The following is a 25128-nucleotide window of genomic DNA, read 5'->3' as shown; positions in this document are numbered from 1 at the left end:
TTTGATTCATACTGACACGACAGCATCACACAGTTGCTCTATATTCATCATCTGCACATCCATGATGACACTCTCCCCTTCTACCACATCCCTAATCTGTTCTGTTGGGATGTAAATAGTCAGCAACTAATACTAATATTTAAAAAATAGGTGAAACATTCAGGTGGTTCATATTTCTTGCGTCAGATGTAAAAGGTCAGACAGCGTTCTTTTCAGAACATTTTCACGACTTGCTCGAATCATTAAGTCTGTGAAGGTTCTCAGTCATCCAGGTCATTGTAGTCAAAGGAGCTTGCAAAGAAAAGTGTCTGGACTTCTTTAAGTTGCTTGAAGACGTTTCACCTCTCATCCGAGAAGCTTCTTCAGTTCTAAGGTCAAATGGCGGAGAGTCCCAGATTTAAACCCAGTGGGAGAGGTGAAAACATCTTCAAGCAACCTAAAGAAGCAGAAGTTTTATTTATATTGACATCTGCTCCCATGACAAAGAAAAATTTTCCAACATCGCCCCCTAGTGCCAAGAAATCCTCCTATCACACAGTATGCCAGCCATTTCATTAGGTACACTTTGCTGCTATTGAGTTGAACCCACTTTTACCCCCAGAACTGCCTTAATTCTCATGCCATAGAGTCAACATGGTGCTGGATACATTCCTCAGAGATTTTTGTCCATTTTTACATAGTTGCATGACAGCATCACACATGCTTCAAATTTGTTGGCTGCACATCCATGATGTGAATCTCCCGTTCACCCACATTTCAAAGGTTTTCTGTCAGATTGAGCTATGGTGGCTGTGGAGGCTGTTTGAATAGGCGGAACTCATTAACATCTTCAAGAAACCAGTGTGAGAGGATCTGAGCTTTGTGTGTTATCCTGCTGAAAGCAGCCATTATAAGATGGGTAGCCAATACTGTGATCATAAAGGGATCCAAAGTGGTATGCTATGGAAATATTTTCACACCATTAGCTGACATCTATGGTGTCTTCTGCAGTTGTAGCGCATCTTCTTTAAAGATGTTATGTCCTGTGTGCACAGAGATGCTTTTCTACATATCTTGGTTATGATGAGTAATTGTTTGAGTTACTGCTGCCTTCCAATCAGCTTGAAGTGGCCTGCCCATTTTTCTCTGACCTCTGCTCATTTTCTAAACCCTAGAGATGGATGTGTAGTAAAATCTCAGCAAATGCACAGTTTCTGAAATACTCAGACCAGCTAGTGTGGCACCATCAACCCACTATATTCAAAGTCATATTTCATCCTTATGCTGATGCTTAGCAGAGCTTCAGCAGGTCTTCTTGACCTAATAAAGTGGCCAGTGAGTGCATATATTTAAGAAACTATTGCTGGTTAACATAAATGGGCCAAAACAATCTGCTCATATGATATGATTTATTTTTTTTTTTTTTTACATTTTTTTATGGTAGTTGGACAATTTGGTTCTGAATGATCATATTTATTTGTAGGACACTCATTGACATACATGGAAATTTAAAACTTCAACTCTAGAGTGTTATCGGAACCTATTACAAGGAACCTATTACTACTGGAAACTATAAGTGTGGGAGTACATAGGGATGAAAAACCTAGTTTTCCAAATTCTGAAAGAAAACTGAACAAGTCTGACATGCTTCAGTCCACTACTGACTGGTTAAATGCAATAATATCACTCTCTGTCACATAACCTGAATTTGCTGAATAAGTGGGAGAAATCTATGTGGAACCTCACAGTGAGTCCCGGGGAGGCCAGTTTTGATGTCTATTTAAGTTACCGAATATGGTTCCTCACCAAATAAAGGTTATTCCTGTTATTTGAGAGTTCTGCAGGATTCTAACAGGGTAAAGCTATTTTTGTGTAAGGGTAAAATCGGTGTGTAAAGAGCAAAAGAAAGAGAGTAGCCATAATGAGTGAGTGGTATAGGATCAGGAGAAGAAGTTAAGTTCTTTGGATAAGAAGTTCTTTTGTGCTTAATGCCGGTCCAAGAGCAACAACAAACAGGATATGTGCTTATTTTTGAAAATGTTTCACGCCTCAAATCAGTAAAAAAAAAAAAAAAACAAGCAGGCATTGCAATTCATTAGATTGTAATTTTAAAAATGTAATAAAGGTAAAGACTTAAATGCATCATCACAATGACTCTGATAAAGTCACATTTCTAAAAGACACTGATGCTCCAGGTCAAAACTGCACTATTCTGGGTGCAAGATGGACTTTTACCAGCGTTATATTGTGTGTCAATAGAGCTTCAGGGCAAAAAAAAAAAGAAGAAGAAAAAGTATGTTTGTAAATGGAGCAGTGTGTAATGCATTAGGATGTAAAACAATGGCACAAGGAAAAGAAACGCACACAGCACACAGAGTTTTATGTGGGCTTTTGTGTGGGTCTTTACCTTAAATACCCCCTCACCCCCCCCCTCACGTGGTTCTGTAAGAGATAAATTTGCTAACGGCATGAGGGGAGATTTCTTTCAAGTATTTGGGTCAAAAACAAAACCTGACGACTGTGTGAGAGGGAACAGGGGGAGCAGAGGGACTAGGTGGGGGGCGGGGAGAATGAGAGGATGGCGGGGCAGACAAACAAAACTGCTTTAGAACACATGGACTTTCCCCCACGTGAATCAATATTCAAGCCCTGATCTCCCTGTTGAGCAATGAGGCCAAAGAGAAGAGGGAGTTGAAAGACGGATGATACAGAGGGAGGGCTGTGGGATGTCATGTGTAAAGAAAGAGATTCTCATTGGAGGCAAAGGGAGAGAAGATCACTATGCATGTTTGGAGAAAAGGGAAAAAGGGGAAAACAAAAAGCATCCTACATGGTGAAGCCATCTTGGTCAGACGCTCAGGACTTCATGAGCAACACTAATTATTAATAAGGTAGGTGTACGATAAACGTATGGAACAGGATGTTTTTGTTGTTTTTGAGAACAAAACAGGACATGAGCAATTGCTTCAGCTCCGAGTGAGGGGCCAGTTTCAGGACGTGTTGCTCTTTCTTGCTTTGCTAAACAAAATCATTTTTTTTTTACTGCTTTTGCTTTTTTTTTTTTTGGTTTAATTTCACTTTAGATGTAAAATAGATTTGTTAATAGGATTTTTTTTTCGTTAAAGTTACAGTGCGATTAACTCTTTTTTTTACAAACAGCATTTTTGTTCCGGATTTAAAGGTTAAATGTTCTAGTAAGGTTATTTTCCTGCACAGCGTACCTTTGCAAATGCATAAACACTAGTAAGTCAATATTTGCTTAGTGCCTGCAGCAAAGGATTTAACACCACAAGAATAACACTGCACGGCAGCTAAAAAATTATGAACCCATCTATAAGACAAAGTGGTTTACATTTACTGTGATGACAAACTAACCAAATAACCCAGGTCCTTGATTGCACTATTTACTCAGCACATACAATAATAACCCTAATGTTTTTTTTCCCTTGTTTTTACTATTCCGATTTAGTGTAGTGGCTTTGGAAAAGTGTTCTTTTAAAGCAGGATGATGTCCTCCAAGCTGAAGTGGCTGATTGTGATCCAGCTCCTGCTGAATGAACAGGCCTTGTGCAGGGTCCCACCTCCTTTGGTGCAAAAGAGCACTCTGCTTCCAGGAAGTGACACCCATGAAGCTGTAGAGGAGGTGTCCAAACAGAATCTTGACTCTCTCCTGGGATCTCAAGTTCAGTCTGGTCTCTTACCTGAGGAAAAATCTGAAAGAATCCGATCTGCCCAACGAATGACATCGGTCCTTGGGGCGAAGCTTCAGGAGCAGATTCAAGCTCATTTACACATTCAGGGGAACATCAGCTGTGAGGAGCTGCTGTCAGCCAGCGCTGTGGATGACCAGCTGTCCTCCATGTTTCCACAGGAGCTGTTGGGTCTCTCTTTGGTGCCTGTGTTGGTGGTGGCAGGGTGCCCAAAGGAAGCACAGACCCTGTTGCTGAAGCTGTATGATCTGCTGGGAGTGGCTGATACAGAGGAGCTCCTGATGGAGGTAGAAGGCCTGATAGAGCGGAGGATGAGTAAATCAGCAGCTGCACCAACACCCACATCAGCATCATTGCCTTCAGGGAGAGATCAAACTCAGCGACACATAAAAGCTGTGATGTTTAACATTGAGCAGCTGGCATTCGTGGGAGAAGGCAACACTATTCAGGAGGGGCACTGCGAGGGTTGGAGTCGAGTAAATGGGACCATACTGATAGGAAACGCTGTGGAGGGAGGCACAGGTGGACTGGAGGATGCTGTGAGCAGCTGTGAAAGCCTGGGATTCCTGTGTGCTGGTGTGACCAGCAGTGGGCGTCACACACCCAGGATGTACCAGGCAGTTTGGAAAAAAGGTAGTTGCATATTGCCATCTGAATCCACAGAATCTGAGACCTGGATCCATCAGTGCAGCGCCACAGCAGCAACTGGTCACCGGTGGAAGCGCAGCACCCAGAGGAACTGCATCAACAAAAGCGAGCAGCGCGTGTACAGTGTAATGGAGTGGATCCCTGGAGTCAGCACACTCTATAACCTTGGCACAGCTGTGTATTACGCCTCAGTCAACTGTTCTGAAACAGCCAAGGAGAGAGCCATCCTGAGCGCCGTTGACCTCGGAACAGATGCCCTCATGGTCGCCACGGGTGGGACTGCTGGGGTAGCAGGCTATGCTCTGGGTGCAGGGGTGAAGACCGGCGTGAAAGCTGGGGTCAAGTATCTGCTCAACTCCATGAAGGAGGAAGATGACATGCTGGTGAACCAGTTCAGCGTGGAGGAGGGTGTCATCACCATAGACTGAAGAATCAATGAATCACCCTCTTAAACTCTGGCAATAAATACTGACATAACTACATGTGTAAAGATAGAGGATGAATAATTGATAGCTTACCTGTTTGCATAGTAACTATTAGTGATAATTTGCAGTGCAATTTTTCTTTTCTTTTTTTGTAAGGGTGCACACAACGAAAGAATATTATTAAGACAGATTCCAATTTGTCTGCATATATAAAATAATAAAAGAGAGACAATGTAAGCTAACAATGAAATAAAAGTCATTCTACAGAATGAAAAATGTCCACATGAGCTGAAAACAGATCCAATAATTTATAACCTCAGAAAGTAAGCTTTAAGCCATTGCTTAGAAATAATATTTTAAGTATATACTTTATAAAGTAGTTTACTAGTTAATCGTATTAGGCAGCAACACTGATGACTGGTCTCAGGAAACAAAACCTTCAGTCCCTCAACACTTTGATTTTGCCCGTCTCTGTTTATCATCTTTTATTTTTAATTTGACTCTTCCTTCAGCTGAAACCTACAGTCAGGTTGTCAGGTCGCAGTCATATTCTCAGCTCGGATTTAATTGCAGGGACACTAGCCTCATGATAAAATATTGTTGCTGTATATTTTTTCCTGTAAATGTTATTAAATTTTACATTAAATTGGTGGCAGTGTATAATGTTATCAGATTGTTTTTTGTGCTGAAAATATTTAATGTGCACGCTTGTGTTGAACTGCAGTACATACCTAACATAGTCTTAATCGTGGGAATTTAAACCGTGTATGTACTTCAGCTGACGCTAAGTGATGCTTTAAAGAATATTTACATAATACTTTAAAAAGAAGAAAATAAGTGGCATGGGTTTGGCACTTATAAGGCGCCTTCATACTCAATTTAAGCAATCAAAATGCTTCCTACTGTAAATTTGAGTCAGCTGATTACACACACACACATGCGCACACACATGCGCACACACACACACACATATTTGTACAAGGCTTTTTGCAATACCTAAGGACTTTTATCTAACATTCACACTCCAACAGATAACACAAACTGGCCATAAGTGCAGATGTGTTAGTGTGTGATTGTGATGTATTTTATTATCTTTACCCATATAACTAGAGCAGACTTGACTGAAATCAATAAAACTCTCTATGTTTTATTTAAAATTTTTTCAACGTAAACGCTAACAATGAAGTTCAAGGTCAAATGCTTAGCCAGTTGTGGAATTTGAAGATGTGCCATGAAGAATTGTCGGTAAAGTTAAAGTTTTCACTGATTTTATTATTTGAGGTGACCCTGACCTTAACCTTGGCCCGATTTTCAGCACAATTAAATCAGCTCGAGCTGTTATTGATATCTACCATCACACAAAATTTTGATATCTTCAAAACAGTGGATGTTATGCTGCTAACAAACAGACAGACAGACAAACAAACCGAACTGATTACATACTGCCTCCCTTCAGGGGGGGAAAAAGTTCTGTTTAACTGCTTCACTTTCAGGGCCTTGACATTTTGCAGTTGGCCACACTGTTGCGAATTAGACTTAGATCTAAGAGACGCTCCTTGGTATTGGCTTACAGGATACACTCAAATTTCTATTTAATTCCAGCTGTCTGAGACATTTGTGAATTTGTCTGTTCTCTCTGTTGATGCAGATTATTTATGAACCAAAAGAGAGAAACCCACTGTGTTTCTTTTTTTGTGTGTGTTTGGTGCTGGCCCTGTGACTGACCGGTGACCAGGGCAGAGTGTTGCCTGTCTGTTGCCTAATTCCCTCTGACTTGATCAAGATATTCTTACACAACATATTATTTATTTAAAATAACCTGCCACACTCTAAATATACTGAAAAAAGGTTAAGAATCAAAATATTTAATCTGATAGGCCCAACAGGCCTATAGAATGTATGGTTAAGTTAATAATAATAACTATATTAGATTTGCATAAGAGAAATTATATTTAAAACTTAGGAATTTCTTCACACCTGCATGGCGCATTTGAGTCAAAGTTAAAAAAAAAAAAAAAAAAAATCCAAACTGGCATCCTAATTTCTTGTGAGTGAAGTGTGACATCTACTGGTGACAGTAGAAACCGAGAGAATAAACACATTAAATACAGTGTGCTGTCGTCTAATAAGAAAAATATGCCTGGTTTGTAAATCAAAACATGCGGAACCACCCACTGTGAATAGCCCCTGTGGGTTAAGGAGCAGTAAACTGCTGAGTATTTTCTTTCAACCTTTAAAAACACAAAGATTTTGTTTTTCAGCACTTTTCACAGTATGAAAAACATAATGTCACATGCACAAACCCAATATCTGATTTACACACATGAGGACTTGCAAGTAAATACCTCTGAGCAGTCCTTGCCTTTAATATATTACCCTTTCTTCTTCATCTCCACTGGACCTTTAGTTAGCAACAAGCTGTACAAACTGCGCACAAAATGACAGTCTGTGTATGCTGATTTTTCTAAATTCTCGTTAAGTACAGTAACGAAGTACTTGTACTTCTAAGTACTTCGTTGCACGCCAGCTCTGGGGAGCAGCTACTGTACAGAAACTGGAAACTTTCCATGTGTGTCAACGTTTTAGTTCACTGGTAGACAAAAACACCAACTACTCTTCTTCTTAGTATTAATATTATTATTAGTAGTATTAACGTTGTTGTTAATACTAGGTATGAAGGATAAAACGTCATGCTTTTCAAATTTTACTCCGATAAACGTAAAGGTACTTTTTTCATTTTCATTGTGTTTGCATAAGGGAATACAATAAAAAAAACGCTTTCTTCTCAGATGATTCTACGAAAACACACAACCTGTTTTGAGGTTTGTTGTGAGTCACATGCTCCTCTTTGGCTTTGTCACTTTCGAGACGTCATTTCTCGGGAAATCTCTTGGTTACACGGCCGTAAGTTTCTATTTTGCTCACTGCTATGCAACGCGAGAGATTGACAGATGCGTTAACCAGCAGAACGCGTGGTCCTGTCCACGGACTGACCAATCAGGCGTTAAGTCTGAACTCACGAGGAATCTGCGAGTCTTGTTGAGACATTTCGGCTCTTTAACTGCCTTTGGTGGAAATTCTTTCAGAGCCAAAATGGCGTCGGGAGTTTAGTCGTCATGGTCTTCTTGGGCGGGACAAGTAGATATCCAATGAAAAAGCAGTAAAATAAAGACTTGACGGGGAAACATTTTACACGCTTGCTTGCTCTTGACAGTTGTTTTGTTTTACCAGCGTTCCAAAGTAGCTCGACGGAAGAGCTAGATATGCACATTGTCTTAATCTAGCGGAAAGCTAATAAGGTATACTAAGTGGATTCGCACTGATATCTTGCACTGAGGTGAGTAAATGTGTTATTATCGACGGGTCATTATCGAAAGGTATTTGTGGTCTTGGCACTTTTTCCGCCAGCTAGCTAACCTGCAGATAAAGTAAAGTTTAAGTTTTCAGTATCGCTCTTAAACAGTGTGCACAGATTTCACGTCATACAGTAAGGACTTGGTCTACGGTCATCTGTTGTTCGCTCAGCTGTTGATTTCATACTGGTACAAACTCGCCCACTTTACTCTTTATGGCACTGTTTGTAAAGCAGTCGCACTCTAGGATGACAAGTTAACACCCGGCATAGATACACATTCGTTGCTGTTGACTTGAATCCAGCCTTTAATGTGGTTGCTGGCTGTTTGTGTGCCTTTTTTACTCAGTTGTATATAGCATTTGTATTTGTATTCTATTTTTATCTTATTGTATATTTATTTTATTTTATTCTACTGTATATAGTATTTTATTTTTATTCTATTCTGTACAGTTGTGTACTGTATTTATTCTTATTGTATCCTAATTTTTGCCTCATAACTTTTGCACTGTCCACTTCCTGCTGTGACAAAACAAATTTCCCACGTGTGGGACTAATAAAGGTTATCTTATCTTATCTTAGGATGGCACAGTGGGACAGATTGAGACAGCTTCCTATTGCGTACGGACAGCAGTTACACGAGCTCTATGACAGAGATGCTTTACCCATGGATGTTCGGCACTACCTGGCCCCTTGGATAGAGAAGCAGGAGTGGTAAGGAACCCTGTGATTCAACGAGCTTCAATTATTACTGTAAGTGAGTATGGCTGTGAAAAGCTTTTATTATGTCATTTTCTGCAGGCAGCGGGCAGCACGGGACCATGCCTTTGCTATGGTGCTGTTCCAGGTCCTGCTTGAGAATCTGGACATCCAACACAGCCGCTTTGTCCAGGAGGAGTCATTTTTACTGCAGCACAACATTAGGCGCTATAAGCAGAACTTTCAGGTGTGTCCAGTAAAGGAGCAACCCAGGTCTCTGGTTTAAAATGGAAAAGCAGATTTTGAATAATAGTATCATAATTGCAACCACTCCGTTTACCATGATTTGCTTATGTGTTTACATGCTCAGAATTTCCTGTTTAGCCAAGTGAGAGATATTTAGACATAGGAAAACATTAACCTGTTATTAATCCTTTATTGGCTGATGAGAAATTATATTATGACAGTAAAGGTTTATAAAAAGTGACAAAAGTAAAAAAAGCCTTTTAATGTCTTCCAGTAATTCTGCACAGTTGATTGGCCTATATACTGTATCAGTGTAACATAATATACTTTAACACATGTGACTCCCAGCCTCTGCCATTTCTCTCTTACAGAGGTATGTGGATGATCCGTGTGCTTTGGCAACCACCATCCTTTGGTTTTTGGAAAAAGAGAAGGAAATCCTGGAGAGCGCTGAACTGGCTGAAAAGGTTGGTGTAAGGTCTCATTGTGGTAATTAAAATAAACTTTATGTATAGCCACTTTTGATAACAATGTAGCTAAGTGCCTTAAGAAAACAAATAAACCCAGAAAAAGCATAGGTATTTAGCATGTACTGTAAAATGGTAATGCTCTGCTAAAAATAGTGCCCCAACACTATACTTGCACACTTGGATATACCTGTATGTGGTATTTTTTTACAGGAAAACATTATATCATATGATCTATTGGTGTATTGCCATGTTTTGGCTTTTTTCTGTTATGACTCCATTGTTAGCTGTAGTGTTTGTAGTATTGCAATTCAGCTTTTAAGTGTAAAATTAAATGCAAACTTTTATGGAGCCTAGTGTAAATTTTTATCCTGTTTTAGTTTTTTCCATTCAGTTTTTAAAAAGAGCTGTGTGTGCGAAATAGAACCATGAAACTCACTGTGTGGGCTAAAACGTGAAGATTTTTCCCCCAGCAGTTTTTACACTACACTCTCACTTACTATTTCCCTTGTGACAGCTTCACCCAGTATTACATCTGAAAGATAATAAGATCTTGGTATTAGCTCCACCTTTGTTTATTCTTAGGTCCAGCTTTTGCAAGTTGAGCCACAGGCAATGGAGACAAGCAGTCAGCAGGACCTTGAACGTAAACTGGCTGGCTTGAGGAATGAAGTGCAGGTGGAGATTATGTTCCTTTGTGTTATTATTTGTATTATATGGATAAAGCATGTCACAGTTTTTTTTATTTCCTTTTTTGTGCTATAGTGTATGGAACATACAATCATATGTCTGGAGGAGCAGCAAGATGAGTTTGATTTTAAATTCCAAACCCAGAAGTTGGAAGGTAAACAAATGAAAACAATCTGGTTATATTTGCATGCTTTAATGTCTGTGAGAGTTAGTAATAAATCTAGAAAAAGATTTAAATCAGAGCTACATGTACTCTTTTGTTTTGGTCTTTGTCATGTGGAAATTTTCATCCCACCATGGAAACTTTTAAGCAGCTGTGGTAGACGAAGCCAGGAAAAAAGAACAGATTAAAGCGCTTCAGTTGCTTGTCAACAAGTTGAATAACTGCAGGAAGGTATGGAGTCAGTAATATTCCTAAATATATTCTTAAACGTTTTATTGTAGTTGTTTAATTATTTACATTCTTATCTCATTTAATCACTTTTTAGAGCACGTTGTCAGGCCTAAATGATATTCTGGACAGGATTCAGGACATCATTGATGTGCTTGTGAAGAAGGAGCTGGTGGAGTGGCAGAGGAGGCAGCAGAAAGCGTGCATTGGTGCTCCGGACAATGTTTGCCTGGATCAGCTGGAAAAGTGGTATGTTTATTCTCTCTTTGAGCTGAATTTGCTTTTCCAAAGTCCATCCCCCCATTCTCTAAAATCTGCATGAAATTAAAATAAATACTCTTCTCTTTCTGAATCTCTAGGTTCAGCTGTGTGGCAGTGTGTCTGTTCCAGGTGTGGGAGTTTCTTACTAAGTTGGAGGAGCTAGTAGGAAAAGTGTCCTATGAAAATGACCCTGTGAAGGCCCAAAACCCCACACTGCAGAAGAGAGTGGACACTCTTCTAAGAGACTTACTCAAGAGGTATTTCTTTTAGGACACTCTATGATGTTCTCTTTCACTTTTATGTATTTTTTAGTTAATTAAATGACTTTCCCTTTTTTTCTTTTACTCTTACATTTAGCTCCTTTGTGGTTGAAACTCAGCCATCCATGCCTCAGGGGAAAGGATCTTTGGTTCTCCGCACAAATGTCCAGTTCTCTGTCAAAGCCAGGTCAGTGCCCAGCACAGAAATCAGCGTGCACGCAGTGTTTCGATGGACTTATCTGCATTAATAAGAGAGCTACTTTCAGCTGCTCCCTAATCCACATGTTTGATTTGGCAGATTTTGTTTACACTGGGTGTCCTAGCTGGCACAACCCCAGAGGGATTTGTGTCTCCTCCTGGGACTGAACTTGGATCTTTTGCTTTTTAAACCTGTAGAGCCACTAATGAGCTTACAGTAAATAATGTCAGAATCAGAATACTTTATTGTGCTCCAAGACAGTAAGAACATTTACTAACTAAACCAAATTAAATAATACAGTATATTACAAAGTTACAAAAAATTAATTAATTATAAATTACAAATATCTCAGCATATTACACAAAGTAAATATATATGTTTGACATTGCGCCCCCCTTATCTTACTGTACTATGCTGTACTTATTAGGATAATGTGCATATCAAGCTGCTGTATCTTTATAGAAACAGACTGGTATAGAGAGTGGTTTTGTTGGCCTTTATTTCCACCATGTAAACAAAGAATCAATTGTGAAATAATGCGAGTAAGTTTGAAAGTTTGTTGCATTCCTGCAGAGCCATCTCATCTTCTTCCCAAGTATGTCTTTGGCTGTCTTCCATGCTGTGACCTTGGGAGCGTTCCTGGTTTCCTGTTTTTTTTTTACATTTTGTCTTCATCATCTTCATATTTCTCAAGCTCTAACATTTTGCACCTGACTTAACCATTTCAGACTTCTTGTGAAGTTTCCGGAACTGAACCACTCCATGAAAGTGGATGTATCCATGGACAAGTAAGTTTTCTCTTTCAGACCTTTAGTTGTTTTCATTACCCGTAAAACAAACTTCCAGCATTTAACATTAGAGAAATATGTCTAATTCCTCCCTGTGATCACTGCTGCTGTGTTTTTTTCTCACCCTTGAATATAGGGAGGCTCCTCAGATCAAAGGGCAAGTTTTTTTCATTTACATCTAAGTTTCAGAAGCCACGTTGAGCTTTGACATTTGCTGTGAACTTGTTTTTAGTAAACCTCCTGTTTTTTGTAGGTATCGACGTTTCAATGTCTTGGGGACTAAAATTAAGGCCTTGAACATGGCTGAGAGCACGAATGGAGGCATGGTGGCAGACTTCAGACATCTGGTATATTCAATAATGAATTCATAAGCAATTAGATACAAATACTTTTATACAACTGTGACACAAAAATGGTTTAAAACCAAATATTTAACAATGTATTAACATGTAATACATCAGCTACACTCAAGTAATTCAAAAAATAACATTTATATCAATATACAGCCTTTACTGGCAGGTGAGAATTTTTATATGTTATTTGGAAGTGACTGTGTGTGCGTTCTTACTAGTTAATTCATAAATACTATTTGTCTGTAGACTCTGAAGGAGCAGAAATCAGGAGGTGGTGGCAAAGGAGTCAGTGATGTGAGTTAATATCGGTAACCCTGCTGATACCATCTCTTCTTAATGTTACATCATAATAAAGGAATAATGATCTGTGTGTTACTTTCTTGTTTATAGATTTCTCTGAGTGTTACAGAGGAGCTGCATATCATCTACTTCAACACTGTATTTGAGCTGAAAGGCTTCTCTGTTGAGCTGCAGGTGGAGTTTCTTCTGCGTTTTTCATGTTATATGGCTGCCATCACAGATAAAGAACATTAGTACAGTTTAAAAATTAATCATTAATTTGCAGCTTTGGTGACAGAACTATGACCTAAGTAGAAGCTATATGTTTTTATGGCACACACACTTGTAGGCCTCCACCCTCCCTGTGGTCATCATCTCAAACTCCAGCCAGCAGCAAAGTGCCTGGGCATCTGTCCTCTGGTTCAACATGCTCAGTCAGGATCCCAAGGTGATAAGTCACTGTTACTGGCAGACATGCTGTGCTTTTGCATTCAAGTTCCCTTGTAATACAATTACGGGCCAGACGAAATTAATCGTGTACATATCATGTGCATATGTCTGCTTTTCCCAGGATGTTATGTTCTTCGCCAACACTCCTGCAGCTACTTGGCCTCAGTTTGGAGAGATGTTGAGCTGGCAGTTTCTCTCGGCCACAAAACGTGGCCTGGATGACACTCAGCTGGAAATGATCGGAAACAAGCTCTTTGGTAAATTCTTCCACCGTGTTCTGCTTCATTCTGCTCATTGTTGACAACACCTACTTTCATGTACTGTTAAAATGTATCTTGATTTTGCAAACTTTACCTTTATAGATAGTAGCACAAGACTGACATAATTCGTTGTCCTTTGTGGCTTGTAAGCATGCTTGTGATTGTCCATCGTTTTTTTTAATCTCCAGGCAAAAAGCCAAACTATGACAGCTGCACAGTACCGTGGTCAAAATTTACCAAGGTAAGAGCCCTAAAAGCTACTGTTTTTTTTTATTTTGTAATCCCTCAAGCCATACTTTGCAAGTCTTGAGTAATTTAACCTTAAGCCTTACCACTAAAAACAATTATTACATCTCATCTAAATATATCTGAGCATTTCGTTGCAGAGAACATAGGTCTGTAGGTGTGTCCAAATGACATTTTCTGCTGTTTGTGTTACAGGAGAATACTCCTGACACTTTCTGGGTGTGGTTTGATGGCATTTTGATGATGGTGAAAACATACCTTGAGGATCTGTGGAGGGATGGGTATGATTGTTATACATTCTTAGAAGCTTTTTTGCTTGAATGATTCATAGGTCAGTTTTAATGGGTTAAACAAAACAAACATTCCTCTGAACATAGTTAACTTTAAGGACTGGACTGAGAATGACTGAAAAACAAACCAGTGTCCAAATAAAAATTTTGAAAGACCTTCATTAAAGCGTGGAGAACTATTGCTCAAGACAGCTTACACAATTACAAAATAACAAGGGATTTTGACTTTCTAAATGAATGAGATGTGGCTCAAGACTTCTGCACAGTACTGTACCTTGCATATTATTTGTATGTCACACAGAACAAATAGGTACCTCTTATTATTGTAACTTAACTCGTGACAACTATATTGGATAATCATTTTTTGGAAAAATCTGCAGGTTGCCCTCCAAAAGTTATCAACAAATGTCTTTTTTAAGTAAAGAAAAGTAAGCATCTGTATTTGAAAACTTGACAGCAGTGTCAGGTTAATGTTTAAACAGATTAAAAGAATCCAGCCACATGCCACACTGTCAGTATTGTAATCTGGATAACTCTGTTACTAATATGCATGGTGCAGTTTAGCTCATAACTTCACTGTCCGTGAAACCTGAAATGTTTGCCTTTTAAAATAAAATTCCTTTTGTGCTTCAGGCTCATCATGGGTTTTGTGACCAAAGGCAAAGAGAAGTCTCTCTTGAAGAAGAAAAAGAGAGGCACGTTCTTGTTGCGTTTCAGTGAAAGCGTCATTGGGGGAATTACCTTCTCCTGGGTGGAAATCACTGTGACTGGTGAGAGTGTTTTGGGTTTTTTTTGCTTGTATGTCTGAAAGAAATACAACTAAGCTGCATTTCACAGTGGCCGGGGTAAACTGTTTAATACATCATCCACTGTCTGTTTAGGTGAGCCTGATATAAAGACAGTCCAGCCCTTCACCAAAGTTGACCTTTCCCAGATTCCCTTCCATGAAATCATTCGAAATTACCAGATCTTAGAAGCTGAAAATGTCCCAGAAAATCCTCTACTCTACCTGTATCCGGACACCCCGAAAGATAAGGCTTTTGGAAAGTATTACACTGAGAAGAGTGGAGGTAAGGCCACCATTTAAAATATTATTGAAGTTAGTCCTGCAGATGACCCATTAAATCAAATTTCTCTTTCTTTTTGTTTCAGAGGACAGTCCATACATAAAGTACATCAAAACCAAGCTGGTGTTTGTTTCCAAGGAGTAAGTATGCGGTCCATATACATTCAGGCTAATTTATAGTGTCTTGCTTGTTGGAATTAAAGAAAGAAAAAAAAAACATCCCATTAATACAACAAACTTAAATGCACTTCACTTAAAAAGTGGTGTACCCACACCTTTTTTTATGTCATGAGCTAATGGTTGTAATGACTGTTTATCATTGGTCATGTAGGAACACACTGGAGGCTAGGTCACCCATGCCCTCTGACATGGCACAGGGTGAAGGCCTGGAGCCAATGAATGGCCTGTGTGGAGAGGCAGCTGGTGAGTCATGCCTCTCCTTGCTGTCCAATCCAGCTTAAGACCTTGTCAAACAAATTACTCACCTTCCATCAAAAATCTCTGTCACCATCCCTGTCATGGTCTTGCAGTGCATGAAATCAATGCGTAGCAAGCTGTCTGAATACAGTAGATGTCAGGTGACAGCTTTTTAAAAGATTTATTTATTTATTTTTTATCCTTGAATTGAACTTTTGTGGGAATGTTGGCTGCTTTTACTGCATGCACATGTGCCGTAGCATGGTGCAGTGAACATAAAGGCTTGTTCTGGCCAAGCAATAGAATCACTAACACGTTTTATTATCCTGCTGCTTTTTGGTCCTTTTACATTAAATTACATTCTTGGAGTCGCTATTAAAATGACTACTGAAGTAATATACATACTTGCACATCTAAAACTCACAATTAAATTATATTTTCTTCATTTAATTACTACAAAAATGTTTACAGTACGTTATGTTTGACTTTTTGGTCAAATCAAAACCTTGCTTGATCCTATTCATAACAAGCAAAAATCATAGCTGATTTAAATCTTTGCGATCTCCCCTTTGAGGTCACCTTCTCTGCTGTCCTCCGCACTGCTCAAAGTGCTTTTGCCCTGTTTGCATTGATCCCTACAAGCCCTGTTCTCATCACTTGCAATTGTTCATCTGCAATGCATGCTGGATCTCTTCAAGCTTTAAAGGTTAAAGTCATAGAGAACTGTAGAGTGCAACAGGGACTGCCCGCTTTTTTAATGGCTCCGCTTTCAGAAGCAAATTTTCCATTTGTTTTCTCTATTCACACGTCAGAAAATCCTTAGAGAAAGACTTAAGCCTTGAGCGAAGGCAAACAGCTATGAGGTTGAATCATAATTTGGATTTTAAAAAAAATAAAAATAAAATAAATGTAATAAAATGCCCGTCCCCACGAGTTTGAAGGCATTTTTGAGGTTCAAAATGTGTTTTTTAATGTCAGGGTTACATTTAGGTTATAGTTAGGTTTAGGCTAAGCGGCCAGGGAAAGAGTAATGTAAATGAGATGTCTGGACTAAGATATGAAAATGTGTGTGTGCTGTAATATAGAACAATTCAGTTCAATTTAGTTTTATTCATATAGCGTCAGTGCTTTGTTCATGGCTGCAGTCGAGCTCTCACAGTTTCTGAGGTTTTGCACTCATTAAGTGACTTGATGTTCTCAGATTTTAATATTTCCGTGATTCTGGGTTCACAGGGAAAATAATATTAACAGTATTTTCTATGCACGTCTGAGTTTTATGACGGAAAAATATGGGGGTGAGGGTGTAGTAGTAGTCAGATTTAGTCACGTGTAGGATTTTTATGTACAGGGTTAATTATTTATTCAGTAACATGTAAATTATTGAGCTTAAAAGACACTTTCAGTCAGATTTAAATATTTTATGGATGGTTAAACTGCTCATTTTTGTTTTTTCTAATATGCCATAAAATAAACTATTCCTTTACAAAGGGTATGTGATATTTGTATTTAGTATTGATTCAACTGAGCTATTCTGAGGTAAAAAAAAAAACTACCTAAGTTGGACATCGTTTAAATGTTCTGTACAAAATCAGTTCCTGTGATTTTCTATTTTCTGCTTTGGGCTTGAACAGCAAATCACATGTTTTTTCAGTTTCATTTCCCTAGCGAGAGCATAAATAAACTACACAGCGATGACAACAGATTCAACTTTTTTTTCCCCTTCTTCACTCTTAGAACAAGACGGGGATCTTTATCCTCTGACGCCACCACTGGAATCTTATGACCCTGATCCCATGATGAATGGCTCTGTTGAAGACCCAGAGCCGCCGCAGGATCTGCTGATGTATCTCAACAATCCAAACCTTTTTGACAACGACCTCCTGCAAGATGACCAATCTCTGCCTGATTTCAGCCTTCAAGTATTTAACTGTCTGCTCCCACAGTCCTGTGGCAGCTTCCCTTAACTTCTGTTTGTATTCAACCATATTACTGTACATAATGCACTTGTTAGCTTTACACACAGTACAGCATTTCTATCAGAAAAATGTGGCACACGTGGCAAATCCAGCATAAATGAAATAGTTTGCTTTTAATTCCGTTTTCATGTGAGATGCTCAACAGCCCATCTGATGACCCTGAAAATCACACATAACTGATGTTTTTGTGCACTGTATAAATTTATAGAGCATCCCTGTGAATCCTAAACTATTTTTACTGCTCTATGAAGAGATACACGTAAGAACATTGAATGAGCCGGACTCATATCAGTCCATACTTTATTATTTTAAGATTAGGCATAAAGTCTAAATCATGCTTAAAAACTGACCAGGTAAGGAGGCGGGAAAGGTTTGTATGAGCTATTACTGCATAGACTGCACATAATTTATTATATCTTTGTTTATTTTGAACCCTTTGTTATTGTTTTAATATTGGCACCTACAACGTGATAAAATTCATGTAAACATACCACTTCCTGTTTTAGTTTGTCCTTTTATAGTAACACTGTCATTTAAGTCACAATAAAAGCACCAGTAAAGAAGAAATGTGTGGTCTGATTATTAACACAAATTGTACATTGACAAATGTAGGAAACTGGTTTTATATTTTTAGCCTGCACCTCATTACCTGTAAAAATTGTGGACTAGAACTAATATTTTGACTGATGATGATTTTCTGCTGATAGAACTTTTTTTTTTTTGCACAGAAACAGGCTGGACATGAAAGTCATGCTGTCATGTTAGTTTGTTGCAGCCATATTTGAACAACGGGTGAAGCCCTCAGTCATTAGCTGGCTTTTAGTTGCATCACACATGCCTGCTAATTGGTGCTTACATTTTAATCACTAGAGCACAGAATTGTTTGGCTGTCTGTTTATGCAATACACCAATTCTCTGTAAACAATATATAGACACAATTAAGAGAGACTCATGAATATGAGAAGGAGGAATATGAAAAAGTCACTTTCTCTGGAATAGCTTACAATCTAGAGGCAGCTAGAGGAGCTGCAGTATGTGGCACAGGGTTGGCTTCATCTTTCACCTATGAGGCTGCATTTTGTAGTAAGTAGGAAGCTAGTTGACTTAAGAAACAGATATTTCAATAACAGAAAGCCCCGAAACAAAGGAGTGAATACTTGTTTTTCCTAATTTCAGGTTGCAAAGTTCAAAATTAGTTACATGGCCAATCAACCATGAAATATCCCAAAAAAGAGGATGAATATTTACTTCTTGAGAATTGCAAGTGTCACATTGAAATATTATTTTCTTTTCTACTTTCCCATTAGTAAACCTCAAATGTGACTGAGTTGATCGCTTAATGCATAAAGAAACATGTCCTTGTTGAGATGTCATTTTTCATTATTTTGCTGGAGAGATTTTAAGGATGCTAATACCAAATTTACCTTTCTGATTGTCATCTTGAGACTCATACTCAGTGGCTGAAACCCTCCTCCAGGTTGCTTGGTTAGTCCGAGGTGCCACAGACTGTTGCATAACAGTGCATAACTTGTTTAAGGGCAAAACTGGTGCAAATCTCAGCGAAGAGGCTCAGTATAGGTCACCACTAGCAGCACGTGCCTGCAACCAATAAATGAAACTGTTTACCATGTTTCTGTTCCCCTTGTGATAATTTCAAGGTGTTTTGGGTTGCTTTTGGTTGTATTTGGGTTATTTCACAGATCACAGCTGTGATCCATCGACTGCACATAGAGTAAGGGAGAGAGAGAGAAAATTTCACTAATAAAGCTGAAAGATAAAATCAGTGATGGAGCTGATAATTTAATTATATGTGAGTAATTTTCTTAATAAATCCATAACTGGTCAGAAAATTGAAACTAGTTTTTTTTGGAGACCTGGAGTGTAAATGTGCTTGTTTCTAAAGCACTTTAAAGCAATAAATAAAATAGTTGCGACATTTTTCATTGTGAATGTTTTTGTGTTGTGAATTTTCCAAAATAACTAAGGGAAATTTTTTTAACACAATTCAGTGGGTTACATACTGAACTTAGAGGTTTGAAACAAAGGCTGGTTCAAAAGGCTGACTCTAGATAAGATTTACAAGGTATGTCTAGTGATAATAGATTAAATATTTTTGTTTAACAAAAAAAGAAATGGCATGAATTAGTGTCACCCTGCTACTTCCTGTACTTTCAATAGTAGTTCTGTATAGCTCGGTGTCCACCCTGTTACAGGGGAAAGGGGCAAGTTAATTACAACATGAAAGCTTTGGGTTTCTGTTTTAGTCATTTATTGTGGTTAATGAATATAGTGTGACACTATATTTTTTGTGCTTAGATTTTTGTAATTTTAGAATAATCTTCCACTTAATCATCAATCAATTTATTAAAAATGATTTTTTGGTTTTGTTTTACTGTTCAATTTACTAAAAATTCAGAATCAGTGTGTTTTTTAATGCAACCCTTTAACTGCCTTTCAACTGAACTGAAATTTAAAACTTCCACTGGCTGTCTGTTAGTGAAACACTGCATTTGATGAAGCTGTAATGTAAGTGAGCCAAAGAAAGACTTACTTTAAAAAAACACTTCAGGAGTTAAAGATGATTGTAAACAAGTAATCAAGGAAAATCATTACCACAAAAAAAAAATAATTCTCACCTTAAAATACTTGTGGTTCCTGTTCTGACTACATGTAGCTGAGTAATTCTTTGCCGTGCACTGCAACACTGAATGTTTCTCTTTCTGCTGATGCTACTATGTGTACGTGTCTCCTCTGTGTTGCTTAAGTACCCGTTACACTGTGAAGTGATTTGAAGCAGGGGATTTCTGCTGTCTAAATTTGGGGAAACAAGACTGAGTGTATTTTTCCATTTTCCTAATTTCTGATGTAATAAATAGATCTGCAAAAAATCTGTCTGTCTATCTAGTATCCAATACCAATAGCAGCGTTGGTATTTTAGATTGATTCACCCACCTCTAACAAGGAGACAAGGTTAAGCATGTCCAAGAGCAAGAGCCATGTTAATGGTTTCCTTGTCACAGAAAAAACACTTCAATATCAAAAGTAGCACAATATGCAAGAAAACTGCTCCCACTAAAGGTGGAAACAGCAAACTTTTTCACCACAGATTACAACCAGGCTTTACTTACTTTCAGCAGCTGGACGACAAGGCTGACTCAAGATAAGATTTACAAGGTTAAGTTACTTTAGTTACTGTTAAGCTTAAACATGTTAAGCAGTTTATACTTTATACTATACTTATAATTTCCAAGGAAAGCACCACATACACTGCTTTTATGCTTTGACTTATGCTGTGTCACAACTTTCACATTGTAATTAACCATTGCTGCTTCTGGCACTTTTTCCATCAGCTTCCTTTGTGCCGAAGTGAGTAAAATACAGATACATGTTCGTACATGCACGTTTCACCCACATATTACCCTAAAGCAAGCCTATTCAAATGGCGGCCCGCGGGCCAAATACGGCCCAGAAGCAACTTGCGAGTGGCCCTGCCTGTGGTCCTGGCAGAAACACAGAGAAAACGCAAAAAATTGATTCATTAATTAATTTTTAAAAAATTAAAAATTCCTACAGCGTAGTGTAGACTGTGAATGCAACACTCCTAGTAGCCTAGCAATATTTAACCCACAATGCACCGTGATGTAAACATATTAAACAATCGTCGTAATATATGATGTGACAACAGCATGTCTTTCTCACTCCAAAAGTACAAAATTGACAATGAAAACTGTCGGTTTAACCCTGCCTGGACTGACAAATACTTATTCATTTTACCGAGTTTAATAATCTTACAACCGGAGTTCTACTACCATGGTGAGGGTCCTGTACAGCCCAAGAGAGAGCTGCAGCATCTTCCCTTCGTGTTTCCTTCTTGGCGAAGAAGAAAAGGCCTTTCACAGATTCTGAAACAGTGAAATACTGCATGCTGGCCGTGGTGGATGCGGTGAAAAGTGATGAAAAAATTAAAGTAAGTGTGACATCTGCTATTAAAAACCTACCCCTGTAGGACAGTTCAAATATTCGTAGAGTAGAAGTTCTGGCGTCAGACGAGTTTGAAATGCTGTTAGATGACCTGAAGAAAACTGATGTAATGTCTATAGCAGGAGATCACAGACAGAACTGATAATGCACAGTTGTGCGTATATGTCCGTTTTTTGGATGGGAAATTGCTCGGCTTACTACCGTTAGAGGGACACACAGCTGGCGAAATAATGTTTGAGAAGATTTAAGCTCTTTTTGAGGAAAATGGTCTGGATATGAAGCGTGTCTGTATACTTGTGACGGATGGGGCTCCATCCATGGCAGGAAGTGAGTGGTCAGCGAAATATTTATTTTAATTTGAAAGGGAATTATTTAAATGTTTTTTTGTTATTATTATTATTATTTCAAATGTGTATAAAATAGTTTAGTTATAGCTCCCTTTTCTTTAAATGGACCTTTTGGTGTGCATTTGTGAGAGGTCACCAGATTTACAGGGGAAAAGGAATAAAAAAATTACTTGTTTTTCAATACAGTTGTGTGGGTTTGAAATTGATCATGATCTGCTGCTTACTGGCTTCAAAAAAAAAATCTGGCCCACATAAATTCCTCGGTTTGAAAATCTGGCCCAACTAACTTCGTAGTTGAATAGCCATGCCCTAAAGGCTGCATGACCTGACCTATTCTTACCATTAGTCACTATCAGCAAAGGCAGTACAGAATTGAGACACAGCATAGAGTCCTAAGTTCCTGAGTTGCTGAAATAAGGCGTGTTGCATTGAAAAGCAATATCCGGCACTGATTTTGTAATCCTGGAGGGTTTTTTAAATATGATGTAAGATAATGATGTGTAACAAATACAAATACAACAATGTAATATGTATTACAATATATAATTTATTAAATAACAAAAACACATGTTCTGGTTTGGGTATATACAAAGTACAGAAACTGTGAAGCATCCCTCTAAAGATGACAACATATAAAAATATAATTGTTAAGATTTTTGTGCGTATTAAAGAGCTGTAATGTAACATGAATAACAAGAGTGACAAAAGCAGTGTTGTATGTCGGACAAGTTTCAGTTCCAAGGGATCAGGATCCAGTAGCGGCATGTTTTACCTGCTGTAGAGGTGAGTAAAGGGAGACGCCATCTTACTCAGCACCACATGATAGGCCTGTCGAAACTGGCGGTTCATGATGGCATACAGCACAGGGTTAATGCAGCTGTTGAGCCAGGTGAGATTGGCACAGAACATGTGCAATACCTGTGGGGCGCGGTTCTGTTTGTCGGCTATGTTCAGCAACAGAAACGGGACAAAGCAGAACACAAAACAGAGGAAAACAGTGAAGCACATCCGTGTCACACGCTTGAATTCACTGTCGTCCCCTGAGGTTGCAGAATGCGATGAGTGAGCTGTTTTAGCAGGTGTGGTTGTAGGTGGTTTTTCGATGATATCAGTGGAAGGCTTCTGTGCTGCTGATGAATTTAATGCTGTGTCATTGCTTGTGGTGAAAAAGGAAGACTTTTCACGGGTCACATTTTGATTTTTCACATCCATGTTTTGGGATATTTCATGGCTGCTCAGATCAGAGGTGCATGTCTTTATGCCGCTCTCCACACCGCTGTCATCAGTCCCTTGAACTGAAGATGCTGGTTTTCTCTTGGATGACCGGCGGCTGAGTCTGTAGCGGAGCAGAGCCTGTGATGCAGCCTGAACTTTTTTGTAAATGAGCAGGTAGAATGCACCAACAAAGCCCAGACCAATAAAAAAATAAAAAAATAGCAGGATGGTGGTGTAAGGACGACCCTCGGTACGATGGAAGCTGCATGTGCACACCTGTGGCACAAACACATAGACAGACCAGAGTGGACCAAAGCTGACCAGGCTGAGCGCCCACGCAAAGATGATGAGTAAAGTAAGACCGTGGTTAGAAAAAACACGGTCAAACACAGCTCTCTTTGCAACCAGGAGATATCTGCCCACTGCTACCAGGCAGAGGGTAATGATGGAGACAGAGTTGGAGAGGAAGAGGAGCAGGCCGAAGATTCTGCACCACAGATGACCACTGCGCCACCTGAGGTGTAGATAGGAGTCGACGGAGATGGGCTGCAGGATGGTGCAGTACAAGAGATCAGCGACAGCCAGGTTGACAATGAGCACATTGAAGCGAGTCCTCAGACGTGGGTCAAAAGCGAAAGCCAGAACGGTCATCAGGTTCCCCACCGTACCCGTGATGGTTACAGCACATCCCCACAGCACAGCGAAGTACCGGTAGATTTCAACAGAAGGACTGTAGCAGGAGAAGACATCCTCGGTGTGGTTTGTTTGATTCATCATTATTCTGTCAACTAAACAGGAATCAAAACACTGGTTAATGTCTTTGCACTGTGCTTACTGAAAGTTAAAAGGGAAGCTACAGGTGGATTACACAGTTAACCACTTCCTTTTTTAGAAACATTTGTTTAGAAACATCGCTCATTTACTTTGTTGTGAAGAGCAGGAATAGAATAGAATAGAATTCAACTTTATTGTCATTGCACATGTCACAAGTACAAGGCAATGAAATGCAGTTGCTGAAATGTAGAAACACTTGATCAAAGATATTTTATATGAGCCAGTGCAGGTGTGCGCTTTTCAGGTATTTGCAGTGTGCTGTTATAGTGTCAGTCCCTTTGTTCTTTAACAGCGTGAATTGGTGTCACCTTACCACTTCCTGTACTTTCAATAGTGGTTATGTATAGCTCAGGGTCCACCCTGTTACAGGGCAAAAGACCAAGACGTTTACAACATGAAAACTTTGAGTTTCTGTTTTAGTCATTCATTTGTGTCACTGTGTGATTATATTTCTTGTGCTTTGATCTTTGGAGTTTTAGGAAAATCTTGCATTTAATGATCAATCAATTTAGTAAACATAATTTACTGCTGTGGCTGATTTAATCTAACGCTGTCACCTGAAAATGTCCACAGTGTTAACCACAATGAAGTAGAAACTGGTTTTGTTTTCTGTTAGTCAAGTTCAGCTCACTTAATGCAACCCTTAAATTGCCTTTCAGCTGAACTCAAATTTAAAACTTCTACTTAGATGTTATGGCGGAAAAACTGCATTTAATTACGCTAAAATGTAACTGAACCAAAAATAAGACTTAACATAAAAAAACACTTCAGTAGTTAAAGATGATCATAAACAGTCATTACCAATAATCAAGGAAAATCATGACCAATTAAAAGAAAAAAGTTCTCACCTTTAAATACTTGTGGTCCCCGTTCTGACTGTTAACATGTAGCTGAGTAATTCTTTGCAGTGCACCGCCACACTGAATGTTTCTCTTCCTGCTGATGCCACTGTGAGCATGTGTCTCCTCTGTGTTGCTTAAGTACCCGTTATACTGTGAAGTGATATGAAGCAGGGAATTTCCACTGTCTAAATTTGGGAAGCAAGATTGAGTGTATTTTTCCCTTTTCCTAATTTCTGATGTAATAATTAGATGTCCAAAAAGTTTTCTCATCTAGCTATGAGTTATGTGTGCATGGCATGAAATATTTTGATCATTATCACAGTATTTGCACAGTACTTCAATCAAAAGGTACTGCATTATTTTATGGATTACATTTTATACACAGCTGTCTGCTTTTAGAAGACTAATCGGACAGTTGACCGATGTGGAGTTTAATGATCAGGTGAGTCGCTCCCTT

The 25128-nt window shown here is 38.8% G+C and overlaps 3 protein-coding genes across 4 annotated transcripts; 2 read left to right on the top strand and 1 right to left on the bottom strand.

The window, feature by feature from the left end:
• The first annotated feature begins 2628 nt into the window (after nt 1–2628).
• Nucleotides 2629–5425, top strand: apof (apolipoprotein F). The gene is made up of 2 exons (XM_084928313.1): nt 2629–2870; nt 3449–5425. The coding sequence occupies exon 2, from the start codon at nt 3485–3487 to the stop codon at nt 4763–4765; it is 1281 nt and encodes a 426-aa protein (XP_084784439.1). The 5' UTR covers nt 2629–2870; nt 3449–3484; the 3' UTR covers nt 4766–5425.
• Nucleotides 5426–7911: 2486 nt separating this feature from the next.
• stat2 (signal transducer and activator of transcription 2) lies at nt 7912–18019 on the top strand. 2 transcript variants are annotated; one of them, XM_084928312.1, is made up of 24 exons: nt 7912–8099; nt 8697–8828; nt 8916–9060; nt 9431–9526; nt 10112–10204; nt 10292–10370; nt 10531–10610; nt 10705–10856; nt 10967–11125; nt 11226–11315; nt 12056–12115; nt 12252–12272; nt 12369–12462; nt 12715–12762; nt 12859–12942; nt 13097–13195; nt 13319–13454; nt 13646–13698; nt 13899–13984; nt 14627–14763; nt 14875–15063; nt 15146–15200; nt 15391–15482; nt 17211–18019. In XM_084928312.1, the coding sequence occupies exons 2-24, from the start codon at nt 8698–8700 to the stop codon at nt 17438–17440; spliced, it is 2409 nt and encodes an 802-aa protein (XP_084784438.1). In that variant the 5' UTR covers nt 7912–8099; nt 8697; the 3' UTR covers nt 17441–18019. The 2 variants fall into 2 exon arrangements, with proteins under 2 accessions (XP_084784438.1, XP_084784437.1); XM_084928311.1 differs by having other exon boundaries at nt 10528–10610.
• A 4347-nt stretch (nt 18020–22366) lies between these two features.
• LOC146387007 (G-protein coupled receptor 84-like) lies at nt 22367–24893 on the bottom strand. The gene is made up of 2 exons (XM_084927223.1): nt 24678–24893; nt 22367–23783 (listed from the first exon to the last, which is right to left on the bottom strand). Exon 2 carries the CDS (start codon nt 23770–23772, stop codon nt 22549–22551), a length of 1224 nt encoding a protein of 407 aa, XP_084783349.1. The 5' UTR covers nt 23773–23783; nt 24678–24893; the 3' UTR covers nt 22367–22548.
• Nucleotides 24894–25128: the final 235 nt, after the last annotated feature.

This window comes from Perissodus microlepis, chromosome 5 (genome assembly GCF_051167445.1).
Source record: "Perissodus microlepis isolate ML-2025 ecotype Zambia chromosome 5, ASM5116744v1, whole genome shotgun sequence".
NCBI lineage: Eukaryota > Metazoa > Chordata > Actinopteri > Cichliformes > Cichlidae > Perissodus > Perissodus microlepis.
This window is presented reverse-complemented; position numbering and strand designations above follow the sequence as displayed.